Source organism: Filicampus tigris, chromosome 20, assembly GCF_054856515.1.
Source record: "Filicampus tigris isolate MCC_2025a chromosome 20, RoL_Ftig_1.0, whole genome shotgun sequence".
Classification (NCBI taxonomy): Eukaryota; Metazoa; Chordata; class Actinopteri; order Syngnathiformes; family Syngnathidae; genus Filicampus; species Filicampus tigris.
The window spans coordinates 12,872,297-12,889,172 of record NC_141236.1 but is presented as its reverse complement, the minus strand read 5'-3'; the positions used below and the strand labels follow the sequence as shown (position 1 = coordinate 12,889,172).

Here is a 16,876-nt window from a genome sequence, read left to right as displayed (position 1 = left end):
GTGTCTCATTTCAGAGGTGGCCGCAGCCTCAGCCCACCTGACTCTGGCGGCTCAGAACGCCGACTACCTCTCGGCCTTTGAGAGTCTCAAAGGGGCGTCGCCGCAGTCCGCGCCGGCCCCCGGCGCCGCCCCCGGCCACCCGCCCAACAACGGCCCGGGCGCCAGAGCGAGCCGGGCCCCGCCCCCGCCGCCCTCCTCGGCGCTGTTCCCCTTCACGTGCCGCCTGTGCGGCGCGGTGCTGGAGGATGAAGACGGCACGTCGGCGCAGATCTGCGCCAAGTGCACGCTGGAGATGCTCACCAAGGACTCGTCGTCGTCGCCCGGCAGCCCCGGCGAGCGCGGCGACAAGGTGTACACGTGCGCCGCCTGCCCCTTCCTCACGCACTACCCCAACCACCTGGCGCGCCACATGAAGACGCACAGCGGCGAGAAGCCCTACAAGTGCCCGCAGTGCGACTACGCCTCGGCGCACTTCGACAACCTCAAGCGGCACCACCGCGTGCACACGGGCGAGAAGCCCTACAAGTGCCACCTGTGCGACTACGCCTGCGGCAACCTGGCCAACCTCAAGCGGCACCAGCGCGTGCACTCCGGCGCCAAGCCCTTCGTGTGCGCCGTCTGCAACTACAGCTGCAACCAGAGCATGAACCTCAAGCGCCACATGCTGCGGCACACGGGCGAGAAGCCCTACAAGTGCCAGGAGTGCGGCTACACCACGGGCCACTGGGACAACTACAAGAGGCACCAGAAGAAGCACGGGCACGCCACCGACGGCTGGGTCAAGATGTCCGCCGCCACCCCCGGGCCCAACCAGGAAGACAAAGGCGGGCCCCGGGGCGGCCACAGGAAAGAGGCGGCCGCCGCCGCGCCGGACATGGCCTACATGGCCAGGGAGGGCGCTCAGACTTTACAGCACCCCAACTGGAAACTGGAAATGGTCTAAAAGACGGACTTGAGGTGAACATTTTGATGCCTTGTCTTCTGTCTTTGTGTGCCGCCCTTCCCCCAACCCGCCCCCCCCTCCCAACTGGGAAGTCCGAACGACCCCTGCATCCCAGGAGACCATTTCAAATGACGCGATGCAGCGTGAACCAAATCCCAGTCCTTGAATGCAAGCCCTCCAGAGGACAGTATCAAGAGTCGTGGCAGTACACGTTCAGTCGCCTTTTTTTTTTTTTTGGTCCCAAAAGGAAATTTGTCATACACAAGGGTTAAATCCAAGATTTTTGTACAATTGAGCAGACTTAAGCAATTTTGTTCATTGCTCTAGAGACCAAGCGGTCTCTGGTCCTACTTCCCAGAAAAACAAAAATGTGTAAATTTGACGCGCCTCGCTCTTCCGCCTTCTCTCTGTGTCATGCGCACACTCATAGCTGACAATGAGGCACTCTAATGCGGCCATGCCAGCACAAAGTTCTGTCGCCACACCGGCTGTCATGTTGGACAAAAAAAAACACTTGTTAATAAATTTAAAAAAAACAAAAAAACATGGCGTTTCTGCCTTTCTCACAGTGATGCGCGCATACTCATGGCCAACAACAAGGCACTCGCTAAGTGGCCCCACCAGTTTTGGCTCTGATTATACGCCACTAAGAATTTACGAATCTGTTACTACCTAAATCCAGAAAATGTTGCCTGCCTCGACTAATGAGGGGGAAATACCAGTGTTTTTCCGCACCGCTCTCTCAGCATTGTAGAATCCTTCTACGCAGAGGTGGTGGCGGCCCGACTATTGTTACTCTGACTACCCCCAGGCCGGAAAATCTTGTCTGCTTCATACTTCCCATTTTCCTGCATTGGCGCCGTGTGATCTTTTACACGCAGGCAACGAGCAAAGCTGTGAAATTCTGTCATCCCTTTTCTGCGTCAGTGCCGTGGACAAGAGAAAGAAGAGGATGGATGGCCACGTTTTTTTTTTTTTTGGGGGGGGGGGGGGGTGGAATCGCCCTACACACAAGACAGCGGACCGGGCCAAACTGCTCGGATGCTACAACCCCCCCAAAAGTGACATGCGGGCGGGCATCTTTTCCGAGCGATTTGCATGGGCACTGGTGACGGCGTGTGCCTTGGAAGTGACAAACTCTTAAGCAAAGTGCTTCTTACTTGTCGATTGCTCCGATATGACCTACTAGCGTTCTCAAATGTGATTGGAGGAGGAGGGCTCATCTGTAAGGTTATTTTTGTCATCAGTGTGTAGATCTTATTTGTGTACTTGTGCGCGTGGTGTCCCGTTTATTTTCCTCACTGTGAAAATAGCCCGTGGTTTACTTGAAAACAAAAAGATGGCATTATTAGAACGTCAGCATGTGTCCATTTTTATTTTTCTAATGCTATTACTCTACTAGATGCATAATACATTAATATATATACAAGGATACGGGATAGGATGGTTGTCTTGTGTAGTTTTGCCCTGAGAAATTGGCTAGGAACTAAGAATTTTTTTCTTTTTGTATGCCAGGGAAGAAATGTGTTGGGGCCGGGCGGCCAACGTGGCGCTATCCAAAATGGCGCTTGCCGGATCCAAAATGTCTTGTTGCGATCGCCTGTGTCCTTTTATGCAGCGTCTTGTCTCATCAATGCCTTAACAAGCAACACTTTACACACAAATAATTAAACACTTAATACATTTAAATATCTGATGACTTGTCCCCCATACAATAAAAAAAATATGCTATTTCCTCAAGGTGTGATTATTTTTACCTCAGCTACAGAGTAGCTTTTACATTTTTTTTAAGTTATGGTAGTTGTAAGTTATTTGATTGTTTTCCTTTTTTTATTTCAAGGCAGGTTAAAAAGAAAAAAAAAAAGCACTAATCCTATGCTAAAGCTAAGATATGGTACCTGTATTTTTTTCTCTATTAGAACCAAACTTCATTCCATAAATTCACCTGAATTCCCATGGAAAGTTTCCAACGTTGAAAATTCCTGCAGACGCAGTAACCATGCGCACACGGAAAAATGAGGCGTCGGAAACAATGACCTGAACAGATGAGAGCATTTATTATTCTTTGTCCAGGCATCATTGACTATTGCTTACAATTGAGATGTTTTCGTTTTGCCGTCGGCTTTGCGGGGATTTTCGGTTGAAAACCACGAAGCCCGACGTATGCTGTTGGCAGGACGCCACAAAAAAAGCACTAATAGAACTTTCGAGACGGAAGAATGTGCTTCGCTGTGTTCATTTCGTTGCCAGCAATGCATGAACGATGGTGTTGTTGTGGCGTACCTTTTTATTCAAACGCTCCTCTGAGATGATTGGCACGAGCACGTCACACAAAAAAAAATCACGTGGAAATCTGTCGACTAAAAACAATGTAAACACTCATCATGTTAGTTCATTTCTGCTTGAGATTACACGCGCTCTATGGAAAAAAAAAAAAAAAAAAAGAAGACATTAGTAGGAAATGTTCCGAATACTTAATAGCACGTACAGCGTATAAAAAAAGTGACGTAAATGTTTATTTTTGTGCAAAATGCTTTAGTAAACTACAATTTGGCATTTTATGAGCAACCTTTTTCAAAAAAATAAAAACTTTTAAAAATCATATATGGATTTCCAATATCCCCCCCCCAGAAAGCCGTTTGAGCATTTAGCACTACTAGTCAAGCACTACTATAAATGTTTCCAAATACAATTTTCTATATAACAGCACATAGTTGTCAACTAGTGCAGTCTGGGATCACTAGCAATACGAAGTTGAAGTGTGGACAAATTGTGTACTAGTGGAACTAGTACACGACTGCCTTCCACTTCAGCATGACCCTTTTGCACAATAGTAGGACCACGATGTTACTCGTGAGGCCAAATTGTGATAGGAGTGAACTAATAGAATTTTGTCACTAGTGCGCAGTTAGGCCCCTCGATTAGTACTACTGGTGAACGGTTGTCAACTAGTGCACTGGTCTTCCTAAGTCAAGGCAGAATGCATTACTTATTACTGCTGCATGAATTTCTTAGTATCCGGACTAAATGCTCAAAGGGGTTTTTCCATCCCTCCCCCAATTGTCGCCGGTTGACTTTTTCTAGTGTGCAAAGTGCAAGCAGCTGGGCCAAAGCAGGCGACTTCATGATTACTGGAAGAAATGATCAACAGGCAACCACAAAATAGGTAAGGCATCGGGACTGAAGGACACTGGACACCTCATTAGGGACACCTGCGCAACAACTAGCGCTGGAGCAAAATGGCCAATTTGCATGTTGATTTGTTACAATATTGTATCGCTGCAGCAGCCTCCCAATTATTTTTTGAGTTTTTTTTTTTTTTTTTGTAATGTTATTTTGTTCAAATATCCATGACTTAAAAACACATCGATGCTAGTTGTTAGCCTGCGGATGGAGTTTCCCACGTGTTAGCATTATGTTCCTGGAGCTATCTGCCGAACTGCTGCTTGTTGTGAAGGTGAGTTCACTGCCGCCGTACAAGCGCTTCCATTTTCATGTTTTGCTCCAAAGTCATAGCAAGAAATCGGCAAATTGGCTCACTTGTACCTCACTTGTAGGCGGTACTTTCAAAATGGTGTTTTAATCAGCTTAAAGCGTGTGCGAGGGGTAAAAGTGGATACAAAAAAAGTTTTTCGTAGGATCACGACGCGGCAGATTTTTGTGGAACTTGACTGCATCTCAAATATCACCGCATTGCATGTGTGCCTAATGTAGTGTCCAGTGAGCATACATACAAAGCTGCGAGTCACAAAGAGTTGGGGTAAAATCAACGTTGTTTTGGCACCTACGTACATGGTGGCACACTCATTCCGTGTTTTGCTCTCACTAGTGGCGGGTCGCTAGTGCGCTCGCGTCTTCTCGGCTCGTCGCACGTCAACTGACTGACTGTAACATCACCGTACTGTCAGAAGGAAATCGACGTGAACTGACCGTCATGGCTGCGGGGAGATGGGAGGGAAAAAAAAACAAAACAAAACAAAAAAAAAGGCTTCTCGGCCCGGATGCTACAAACCCTGCAGAGGCACAACGGGACACGCGTGTTAGCATCGGACCTAAGCTGGTAACCTTTATGGGGGCGCGTAATGGCGAGGAAGAGGAGGGCGGGGCTCGTGGAGGTTACAGGTCGTCGTCGCCGATGCCCTCGAAAGCGTAGTTGCCGTGGAAATCGCCGCCGCTGATGTCGTTGGCCGAGTTGGAGGCGCTGATCCCTCGCAAGGACACCGAGCTCAGCTTGGTCTGTGGAGTCGGCGGCGGGGAAGACGGTTACGGAGGCAAAGCGGGAGAATGACGCCACGTTTTGGGGGAGTCCGCTCTGGGGTCGACGCACTGCGCCGCCAGCTGTTCATCCGATCGCCTTCAGATGCCCTCGCGGACGGTCCGAACTTATAACAACGCCCGCTATTATCAAATCTTTTTACAATCGGTTATCCCATCGAGTAATCGGATGTATTTGCACCCTTTGTGTCAACCTCTTTTTGTAGTCAATTTTTGCATTTTTTTTTGTTTTTTTTTTTTTTTGTGGGGGTTGGTTGTTATATTTGAGGATACACGGCGGCGGTCGTTCAACCTCAAACACTTCAAATTCCGCGGGCATTATTTTTTATTACTTTTATCGTCCTCACCGATAGTTTGATGATCTGCTCGCGGCTCTGGTCAGGAGAGTCCTGCATGGACACGGCAAAAAATAAAAATCAATAAGCAAATGGATATAAGGGAAGAGTGTGTGTGTGTGTGTGCGCGCGTGTGTGTGCGGCGGCCATGTTCCATTTCTCACCAGCAGCGGGGGTGATTTCACAGCTTGCTGACAGTCGGGCCGCAGCATGGAGCCGTTGTGTCGTTTCCTTAACATCTGAGCAGGAGACAAAGACAACAAATATATATATTTAAAGAAAAATTGTCCTTAATTTGTAGAACCTAATTTAACACTGCGGTGTCCTGCAGTTTGGAAATTCATTTTTAAAGAATTTTACTGAACGTAGTGTTCACTAAATTGTGCTATGACTATCATTACTCAAAATACTTATTGTGAAACCTAATGTTTTATTATTATCAAATGGATTACCGGTCAAATATATTTGACAATATGCATTTTATTTTCCACAGCTGTTGTTTGAAGTTTGAAAACGAACCGGCGTGTATTCATTCATCCAATATGTGAGATGATGACAAAATAATGACTACATTTTTTTTTTTTTATTTCAATCATGTGTTCGGACTTAATCATAAAAAGGATGGAGAGAAAAAAAAAAAAAAAAGAACCTTCTTGATGCTGCCGCCAGACTTCTTCACCATTAACTCGTCCACCATAGACTGAAGGCAGATACTCATCATGATGGCCTGAAAGCACACAAAATTCTGTCATTTTCACATGGAATTTGTTCCGTGACCTAGCTCGGAACATTTCAGTCCCACGGGGGGAAAAAAAAATAAATAAATAAACAAAAAAAAAACACCACCGAATGTATTGTTGCTGGACAACCCAAAAAGTGGGCGTGGCGAGCGCCCACCTGCTGGCTGGTGATGGTGACCCAGCGCAGGCGGTCCTTGCTCATCAGATACTCGAAGGCCAGCTCCAGTTTCACGTCGCACTTGGCCGACGTGCACGGGTTGTTGGTGCCGTTCGCTATCGGGACTTGCTGCAAAATAACGAGCAATGCCTCAGATGCAATTGGACGGGCGGCGATGCATCACTGCTGCACCAAATGGGCCACGCGCGAGGAAGGGGGCGGGGCTCTAATGAGCGGAGGAATTCATCGAGCTGCGAGGCGTGCCAAATCAACTCCGCCGCTCTTTTGGTGGCCCTTTGTTGATGCGTTGATGGAGGTGAGCAGGATTATGCAGAAAAATGAAGAAGATGTGCGCTCACGAATGTGTCCCATATAGTGACGGGAACCACATTTGGTCATCTGAATGATTTGCCTTCATTACATTAAAAAAAAAAAAAAAAAAACCCCAAAAAACATGATTCAGTATATTGAAAGTAACTAGTAAATATAAATGTGTATTTTAAAAGTTAAACAAAATCAGCTAAGTCCATGAATAAAACGTATTTTTACTTGTCAAGAGTTAAAATGGTGAATATTTCAGATGATGATTTCAAATGAATGACTAAAAATGAATACAGTATATGTGAATTAGGGAGAGACCGATTATCGACCAGGCCGATTATCGGCGATCAGCCTTTTTTAAAAATCTGATGGCCGATACGAAATCCAATTAAAACGGCGTTAACTTCAAGGAACTATTTATGTACATTTTCAGTTAGCTTTTGGATTTTGTTTGAAATCAAAACAAAGATAAGTGCAATTTGTGTCATTTTGAAATTTTGGAGAACTTGCTTTACTGTCGAAAATAGAGGGAGCTATTGTTTGAATTTGGCAAAAAATGTATAATAATTATCACCATTTTGCAAATCTGAAAAAAATGTTGGACAAACACGTTTAAACAAGGTTAAGACTTGTAATTTTTTGGGGGGGGATTTTGACGCCTATATTTTCCTTTTTGCTGAAAATGAATATCGGCTCCAAATATCGGTTATCGGCCTCCTTGACTACTAATAATGTGCATTGGTCCTGAAAAAAACATATCGTTCCAGCTCTAATATGAATACTTAAAAAAAAAAAAAAGATGAAGCTGAGCCAAAACCGCTCGACTTTCACGCTCGTCAAGTGACGTCGCCGCACGTGAGCCTGGCAGGCTCGGAATCTGAAACGAGGCACGCGGCTCTCGCTTTGCGTTTGGGTCATTATGCAAACGAGGATGAATGCCGAGGATGTCGACGGGCGCGAAGGCGGCCTGCCGGCGGCCTTTTCGCGACGTGGACGCGTGCCAGGCGGACGGCGTGAGAGATGCAGCAGACGCTCGCGCACTTACGGAGGACGTGACTCTCCAGCAGCGCATGCGCGTGACCTTGAAGCTGCCCTCCTTCATCTGCTCGTTGGGCAGCTTGACGTGGAAGTTGAGCTCGTTGTTGCCGGCGCCCACGATCACCTGGCAGCCCTTCTCGGGGAAGTCGGTGGCGCACGGGTCGAACTTGATGTAGCCGTAATATTTCAGCGTCTGGCCCAGGTGGATGAACTGAACGGGGGGAGACGACAAGCACACGAGGTGCCTTGAGAAAGCCGGCAAGAAATTCTCGATGGCGGCTGGCGATATGGGGAACCCTGCTGTGAATTCCTTTCATTGAGCTCCGATTGCTGAGGTCGCGACACTAAAAGAAGAGACGGGTCCGTGGCTTTGGTGTTGATCTTACTTCCTTCTTGGAGCCTTTCTCCTGCAGGGACTTGAGCTGCCTGTGCTGGTCTTTGTTGACGAGTATCCAGCCTCGCTCGATGTCAGACACCGTCTGGTTTGGACACAAAGCACAAGAAATGGGACTCCTCTGGAGATTTAGACCAAAAATTACCAAAAAAAAAATAACAACACGAGCAATAAGAACGTTTCCTACCTGGGCATAAAGCAAGTTCAGGCCGATTCTGTTGTCCATGACATCGCCGTCGTACGCCATGTCCCAATAACTGCAGAGAAACAAGCGCAAACTTTAACACGCACGTTACTCGGACAATCTTTCAATTACAGCGTGCACAATTTTTCCAAACAGCCTCCCTGATTTTTGTACTCTGTGGCTCTCGTACACTTGGGGGGGGGGGGGGGGGTCTGTTAGTCGTCCGCGTGCAACTTTTTGTGGGTTTCACATTCCATCTTCCCCCCGCTGTCTCACACGCACAGCAAAAGTAGGTCAGGAGGACTTAGGAGAGTTCCCTTGAGGTTGACAAACCGAGTCAATATCCGCAGCTCCGTTTGAGAGCATGAATGACGGAGACGGCAAATGAAAGATTGCGCATCCATGGGGACAGAGACCAAGACCTGGCAAAAATCGGCGAGGGATCGGCGCCCACAAAATGGCTTACAATTGCCTGTATATTAGGGATGGACCGATTATCGGCGCCGATGTTCGGTATTTTGACGAATATCGGTATTGGACTTTATTCAAATCTGATGGCCGATAAGTCCATTTAAAACAGTGTTAACTTCGAGGAAGTATTTATCTAAATATTCAGCGAACTTTATAAGAGATTCTACTGACCCTGGGAACACAATGCACCTTTTGTTTCTATTTGAAGTCAATACAATCCGATATGTTCGTTCGAATTTTACAACAAAGATGGCCACATTGGCAAACATTGATAATAATGACTTTAAAAAATAAACATTACGCAAATCTGAAAAATTGTTCAATACACATACGGTCAAAGACGATGAAACAAAGTTCAGTGGTTTTTTTTTGTTTTTTTTAATTTTGACGCCAATATTTTCCTTTTTATCGGCCTCGGTATGGGTATCGGCCTGGAAAAAAAAAACATATCGGCCTATCTCTACTCTATACGCCACAAGATGGCGCTAAAGCGCCACACGAAGCTCCTCAACTCACTTGGACATGCTTCCTTGGCATGAAGATGCCCAAAGAAGCAGCAAATGTTTGTAGGAACGGCGTGCACCAATTAGAAACGAGGAACACTACCTTTTGCGTAAGAGGATGTGAAACGCCGAGCTGTGGAGGCTGGTGATGGACACATAGGGCAGCTCAAACTCCTGAAGCTTCCGCACAACTACGAGAAAAACGAGGGTGACCGTGAACCCGTGAAAAGTGGAAGTCTGGGCGGCGCAACGGCTCGCCACAGAGTTCAAATGAATGAGATGTGTCGGCGGCCGTTGGCGTGTGCTTGTCGGCGGGTGTTGCGTAACGCACATGCAAGGCCTCCCTCTTCTCCTTCGCGGACGAGGAAGAGACTGAAGTAGGCCAGAAGGTCTTCGGGGAGATCCAGTTTGGTTGCGACGACCTTCGGGGGAGAAGAGCAGCGACTCGGGGTTGGAGAACACCGTGAAGATGGCCGAACAAAAAAAAAAACAAAAAAAACAACAACAAAAAAAACGCCTTACATCCAGCACGTCTTCCGTCTGATCGGAGCTCAGAATGTTGACCGTCACCTTCTGACCGTTGGACAGGCAGACGTCCAGAGCGACTTCCTCGGTCGGAATCTGCTGAGTCTCCTGCGAGGGCCACGGAAGCGCGTGACGGGTTAGCGGCTCGTGTCAAAGATAAGAGCGGACGGCGGCGCAAACAATGACAAAGCATTCGAAGAGCGGAACAGACAAACTAGGCTTGGCCATGACATTGCGCAAAAACAAACAATTGTTTATGACATGCTTAACTAAACACGGCTGCGAATGTACAGCTCGGCCATTTTGACATTCATCTGTAAACTTAGTAGCAAGCCTTGTGGAACTGTTATGGCAAGTAATTGTGACATTTATGTTAGGGCTCATCTAAAAACCAGTGGACCTTACATGGAGACGAGTGGAACACCACCAGTAAATATCTAGCGGGAGTTTTGAGGTTACGGTGAGAGCTGCGCACCGCTTGTGGTTTTGGTCATCAATGGAGGTCATTTTTATCATTTTTTTGTGGGCACGACTCGGTTGTGTTCGTCCACTAAAAAGTCAGCGTCAAAAACGGCATGAATGAGTGCGCTTGAGCGTCTGCGAAAGGCGCAGATGACGCGCGTGCGGCTGTCGGGCGATAAACGGGCCACCCACCTGCTGCGCTTTTCTCAGGAAGCTGTTGAACAACTCGCTGGCTCCAAGCAGCGGGTCCTGGCGTACTGTCAACAACAAAAGGAAGGCGACGATGAGTCGAGAGTAAAAAAAAAAAAAAGCCGAGCATGTGAAAAGTGATCGGCGTTAATCGGGGCGCACGTTCAACTATGAATGATGACAGAAAAACGACGATAAAGTAAGCGTGCTAACATGAAAACTGAGGCGCCGAGCTTGGGTGCCGTGTTCATTTTTCCCCACGTGAAAGCCGTGATGTCACCGAGGGAGCCTTTGGCCAAGAACAGCGTACGCTCACAGCCTAGGAGCAAACGCGGCCTCCCAACAACGCCTCCTTGTTCCGCGCCGGTGGCTGGCGCTGAGAGGATTAAAACAGGACCGGCCTTGGCGCGGCGGCCCGCTCGGCAAACTTGTTTGTGTACGCGCAAGGTTCAGCTTAAGGGTAATATGCTTAAAAAGTGCGGATGAAAGTCCGCCTTTGGGCGCTGCGGGCGTGACGTGAAACACGGACGGGGGTTTGTTTACTTGAAAGCCCAGCGGAATTTGAGCTGCTAGACGGCGTCATAATGCCGGGAAAATGCCGCGTTGCTTTTTGTGGTTGGAACTTTGTAGCAGACCCCTGAAATTGACACAAAATGACCTGGAAATGACTTCCTGTGTAAAACAGGAGACTTCCTGTCTCTTTTCAGAGACTTTTTCATGATGGTACAAGTTTTTGAGTTTTTTTTTTTTGTCGGTTGAGTCATGACAGACATGCCTACCCAAATTTCAACGTGCTCGGTGAAACAGGAATGAATTTGAAATGTCCATTAGACCCTAAAGTGTCCATTTCAAAACAAAATGGCACAACTCCTGTTTCTTTTTGGACAATCATTTTTGGGGCGTCGGGGGACTTTTTGTGTGTCGGGGGCTGGATTGGCTGATCCTAAAATAGGAAATTCAGTTGGTTCATGTCAGGCAATAATGGCGCCTATTGTGACAGGCAAACAACCCAAATCAGTCACTCTGGTTCACTTTGGAAAAAGTCCGCTTTCAGTTCCTTAAACCAAAAAAGGCTCAACTAAAACGACTGACTGTTAAGAAAATTCTTTTTTTTTTTTTTTTGAATGAGGCCTACACTGGTGTTGACAAATGGTCCAAACTGTAACTACATACATTTTACCAGAAGGGTGGGGGGTGGGGGGTGGGGGGGGGCTGTTTAATAAGCAACTGACCCGCCTGCATGTACTTCTCCAGCTGCTCCCGCCTCTGCCCCACTTCAGCGAGCGTCAGCGTGAAGATCTTCTTTGGGGGGAAGGAAGGCACCACGTTGCTGCCGTATTCCTTCTTGATCTGCGGGCGCACAAAGCGGCCGTCGTCAAGTCCGACGGGATTTTTTTCAGCCCTCGCGGTTAAAAAAAAAAATGTTTTTAAATCAGTGAACGCAAACATGTACGTGATGCGACACAGCGCGAACACGGTTGCGCATTCATCCGTGCATACGAGGTGCAGTCAATCAGATGTTGACTGTTTTTTTTCTCCCCCCTTTTACTAGAGTGAGCACATTCATGCACGAGCGACCCATGGCCACAACTCACGCAGATGACGACTCAACCGGCTAAGTGTAAATTTCTCATTTGCTGACGCCCACGTCACTCAACCAGGGCAGGCCGCAACTTTTTAAGACATTCCCGCTCCAAAGTCACAGATTCTACAGTCGGAGTAATTTGAGGATGGCACCTCACATGAAATAATTCAATCATTTTTTTGCCGTGACCTGAATAATTGATGGGATAAATCGGTAAAACACTCGATTCTTAACATTTGTGATAGCTGCAGCCCTAGTGCAATTTAAGCAATTTCAACAAAACCAGGGTGGCAACTAAGGATTATTTCAATAATCGATTTATCTGTCAATTATTTTTGGATGAATCGATTAATCGTATAAACGGTTTTAACGACCAATTACAGTCTTAAGTGAAACAAGGTTTCTAAATGATTAATCAATGATCAAATAAGTTGTCAATTAATCGATTAGCTGTTGATAAATCGCTTAATTGTTGCACCTCTAAATAATGTGTTTCAAATTTGTTGCATCATTTATTGTTTGCTTTTCCTTCAGTTCAGCTCAAAATAAACGTTTGACCCTCGTGACAAAAAAATTCACAGGGTGTGACACGGCACCACGGCAAAGTCGCAAGCGATGAACACAACTGCTCGTTTTTGGTCAACGTTTGCCCTACAGGAAGCCCTTGCATATAGTAAGTGCAGACGATGAGTGCGCGTATGCTCCCCCGCGCACGCACGCACGCACACCCTGTTGCTAGGCAACCGTCAAATAAGATGACACGGCCATGAGGACGACACGTAGGAGCCAGACGGCCTCGCCCGGCCAAAATAGCCCCCTTCATGTTTGCGTCCCTACGCTGGAAAAAAATGACATCATTTTAGCATTGGCCGGACAACGGCTGGTGGAAGGTTCTGCTTTTGTGCTTCGGCCCGTCCTGTGTCCAATCTTGAAAAGAAAAACAAGAACAAGACAGCTGTCAAAGCGACAGCGCTGTATTTAAATATCGAAAGCTCGGAGAAAGTCACGCTGTAATTGTGTATTTGAATGAGGAAAATGCACATTGCACTTTAGAATAACATACTGCAAGGACATCATTTCTCAGAAATGAAAAATGGTTGAATGCAGCAATCCAATTTATTGTGCCGCACCTTGGCCACCAGGAGGCAGTACTGCATATTACAGTCATGCAGGCACAAACGAAGAAGAATAGCTTCCTTCTGCTTCGACTAACTAAGTGCCCAATATGAATATGATTTTCCGTAGAGGATAAAGAATATATGCCTGCGAGTATTGTTATATTATCTGTCTACACGTGTTACATAACTGTTCAAACACCCGTCACTTCAAAGACCGCTACTATCGGCGCTAACCGTCAGCTTGTCAACCATGTTTTGCATCATTTGTTAGCATATGAAGCTAAGACAACTTTTCCAGAAGGCAAAAGCTTTGTGATTGTTTAGAAAACACACCGCATGCTCTTTGTTTTATGTTTGATATGACCTGTTAACTTGAGCTGGGAGTGACATAAAAACAGCTTGTATTATTATTATTATTATTATTTTTTTTTAATGAACTGTTTGATATTTGCTGAACCGCTGCCAGCTTTTTATTTTCGAAGTGAGTCGGGTTCACTGCCACCAAACGGGGCTTATGTTGCTTTATGTCGCTGAAAAAAAATACAAACAAATCCCCTTCAAGTCTTTGTCTTACCTGCTCGTGGAGGCCGAGGAGTTGACTGTAGCGCACCCGGCAGTGCAGAACGCCGTTGACGTGGATGTTGTAAGCCTGCGTGGGGGGGGGGGGGGGGTACACAAGCATGCGTCCGCGGTTACGCTTATTTATCAGGCATGGCAAGACGAATCTTCACTTTTGATAATATTGCACCATTTGTGTCAAATATCTATTCCTTAAAGAGCATTCTTAAAGCAAAGAGTTGTAACTTGTAAACATGTCATTCTCTTTGTTTTATGTTCCCTTTGACGGTAAATTTAGTCAGCGAAAGAAAGAACCAGGCAAACAAGTGTAATCTCGAAAAACCTCGGGTCAAAGTTGGGTCGCTCTTATCTTAAGGCACCGCTCGCCAAAGCTAATCCATCAAGACGGCAAACGTGAGGAATTCTTCACCTCGATGATTGTTCGGATTCTTTACGGGAAAACAACAAAATGAGGTTTGAAAAGAGGCGGAACGAAGCCCTGCCGAACGATTTTCCAGCCAAAGGCTTGTTGCTGCTATCATGTTGTGCAACCGACCGCTGCTACGACTGCGTGGCTCCTCTGTGAAATCACCGCTTGGATGCAGCGGGCCAAACATGTCAAAGCCAAAATTGCAAAATGAGTCAGGACAGATTGCGCGTCAAGCTTTGTGAAGGACAACAGAGCGGGATTTAAAAAAAAAAAAAAAAAAAGAAAAAAGCTGCCAGTAACCACAAATCCTTGTACGACAAAAATCTGGTGATCGGATTCAAATCGACACAGTCATGTAGTTGCAAACGAAGAACAGCTTTTGTTTTGGGGAGGAAGATTTGTCCTTCTCGATGACAGGAAGTGCGTTCTGCATGCTTGCAGTAAGAGGCCATTTCCCATGCGGGTGTCAAGAGACCACGCGTGCTTTAATCTTCTCGCCCTCCTGTGTCAATTGAATATTTATAGTCGACAACATCCTGAGTCATCTGTCCAAACAAACGCTCAGGACGACTGCGGAGGGATGATCCTGCGATGGGACTTAAAAAAATAATCATAATAATTTTAAAAAAGCGTGTGGCCTTTTCCACAAGGGAGAGACAGAGGGGAAGCAAGGTTAAAGAGTGACGAGGAGAGAGAAAAAAAAAGAAAGAAAAACGTGCATGAAGGCAGGAAGTAATAGTCACTAAACACATTATTGCTTTTACAGTACAACTTGCATTTTCAGACGTGACATCTACTCCCTAATCGGTATACAGTCAGAACAAGCAGCAGTTTGATGGAGAGCTTATGCTAAGGCTAGCCTAATGCTAAGCTAGCATAACTGGAAACGCTGTAATGGGTAGCATCGTGTCACGGGGGTTTGAACTCTTTAAAAAAAAGAGAACGCAGCAATACTCATATGTAGGGCTGCAATAAATGATTATTTTAATGTTCGATGAATCACTCGATTAATTTTTAATTGTCATCACTTTATTCAAAAACAGGACATTATTTCAAATTGACTGTGCAGAAAATGCACAAATTGATCATGATTCGGTTTCGAGGTGCAACGACAAACTGGTTGACAACTAATCGATGATCAAATTAAGCGCTAATTATTTTTGATAATCGATTAATGGTTCAGATACCTTTTTAAAATTAAAATTGTTTTAGTCCTTGGAACTTCAACTTGTCAGCGGTAAATAGTCTCCGGTTTCTGTAGCCCTCCTTGAAAGCAGACGGATCATCTTTGTGTTGAATCAAAATTAAATCTTGGCTTTTACTTTGGAAAACAATGATCAACATTTTTGCCTATTTTCTGTCATGTTACGGACCAAACCGGTAACAGTACTTTTATTTTTTTTAAATTTGTTTTGTTTGTTTTTAATCATACACAAAACCGCCCTTCATAATTGACATGTGAAACCAAAATTCAGCCCCTAATCCTCATCTTCAACTTAAAAGCTTTGCTGATCTCAAATCATACGCGATTCAATGCCGCCATTTACAGGATCCGTTTATCATGACAGTGGTTTACAAGCCTGAATTTCAGAGACAAGCTGGGCGAGCCTCCCTTCCACGACTACCCGGTGAAAAACGTACTTGACGAATAAATGAGCCAGTGGCAGCAAACGGTTGAATTCCAGTTGACGGCTATAAAATATGATGCGTTTAAAAGATATGAATGACAAATAACAGTTGCGTTACCACAACATGCTGCCAACACAGCAGACGTGACATCTGTAAAGCTGAAGTCTGCACCGACTCAATGTTTGGTTTCATACCAAGATGAACGTACAACAGTAGAAACATTAAAAGCTGATAAGAAAATAGCTCCCTATACATAACACGTATACATACCCTATTCATGCATATTTACGTTCTCAGCAGTATGCAAAAAGTATTTATAAAGAAAATATGCCTTTTAGCGTATGACCATGAACGTATCACACGATGTGTTACAGCTGTTTTCCATTTTAATAGGCAATCCTATACATTTCAAGTACAGTACTAATAACAATACAAGTGTGTTCATGCTCACCACATAGGTAGATCCATTTTCTCCCGAACGAACCTCCGTTTCGGGTATGGAAAAATGCATGTTTACTTCCCAGCCAGCGGTACCTGAACGCCACCTCGGCTAGCGATGCTCAAGACGCCACAGTTGTCCAGAATTCGAATCAAATAAAACCGACAAATTACACTGCAGTGAGGGTGGCTGATGACTTGCGAGGTAAGCGAGGCATGCACACGGTTCAGCTCGATCCAGTGGCGCCGTGTCGGGCTGCAGGGGAGGCGAGCTAGCATCCACCTCCGTACGCGCTAGCTTCGTCATGAAAAAAAAAAAGAAAAAGGAAAGAAAAACTTGTCCCACGTCAGTCGTAAACTTTTCAAACTGCCACAGCAGACATGTTGCGGGTAAGGAGGAATTCCACTCCCTGCAGCAGTGACGTTAATTTATCTTTAAAAAACTTATTTCTGACTGACTGTTGAGTTAAAACGAGTTTAAAAGGCGAAAATCTGCCCCAGTTCACTTTCGCTAGAAAGCAGATGTAGCTAACTGGACGCGAGATGCGGCTGGTTTCGACAGACTCGACGGGAAGAACCAT

At 45.9% G+C, this 16,876-nt stretch overlaps 3 protein-coding genes across 7 annotated transcripts in view; 1 reads left to right on the top strand and 2 right to left on the bottom strand.

Moving 5' to 3' along the window:
• Positions 1-2,678, top strand: part of znf513a (zinc finger protein 513a) — a 7,418-nt gene extending 4,740 nt beyond the window's left edge. For all 4 annotated transcript variants that reach the window (XM_086018319.1, XM_086018320.1, XM_086018321.1 and 1 more), the window contains one exon: positions 15-2,678. In XM_086018319.1, coding sequence (XP_085874445.1) covers positions 15-943 — 929 coding nt within the window. In that variant the 3' untranslated portion in view covers positions 944-2,678. The remainder of the gene's footprint in view (positions 1-14) is intronic.
• LOC147128452 (E3 ubiquitin-protein ligase RNF19B) overlaps positions 1-2,982 on the bottom strand; it is an 18,079-nt gene extending 15,097 nt beyond the window's left edge. The window contains exon 1 of the mRNA XM_086018323.1: positions 2,889-2,982. The gene's annotated coding sequence lies outside the window, so the exon portion shown is untranslated. The remainder of the gene's footprint in view (positions 1-2,888) is intronic.
• Positions 1,927-16,876, bottom strand: snx17 (sorting nexin 17). Of its 2 annotated transcripts, none has more exons than XR_015083786.1 (15): positions 16,309-16,876; positions 13,815-13,889; positions 11,770-11,887; positions 10,541-10,605; positions 9,884-9,994; positions 9,693-9,783; positions 9,465-9,552; positions 8,196-8,460; positions 7,817-8,020; positions 6,451-6,579; positions 6,203-6,280; positions 5,718-5,792; positions 5,566-5,607; positions 2,889-5,179; positions 1,927-2,594 (listed from the first exon to the last, which is right to left on the bottom strand). XR_015083786.1 is itself a non-coding variant. In XM_086018325.1 (15 exons), exons 1-15 carry the CDS (start codon positions 16,366-16,368, stop codon positions 5,060-5,062), a joined length of 1,419 nt encoding a protein of 472 aa, XP_085874451.1. In that variant the 5' UTR covers positions 16,369-16,872; the 3' UTR covers positions 2,977-5,059. The 2 variants fall into 2 exon arrangements, 1 of the variants encoding a protein (XP_085874451.1); XM_086018325.1 differs by lacking the exon at positions 1,927-2,594 and having other exon boundaries at positions 2,977-5,179; positions 8,196-8,288; positions 8,391-8,460; positions 16,309-16,872.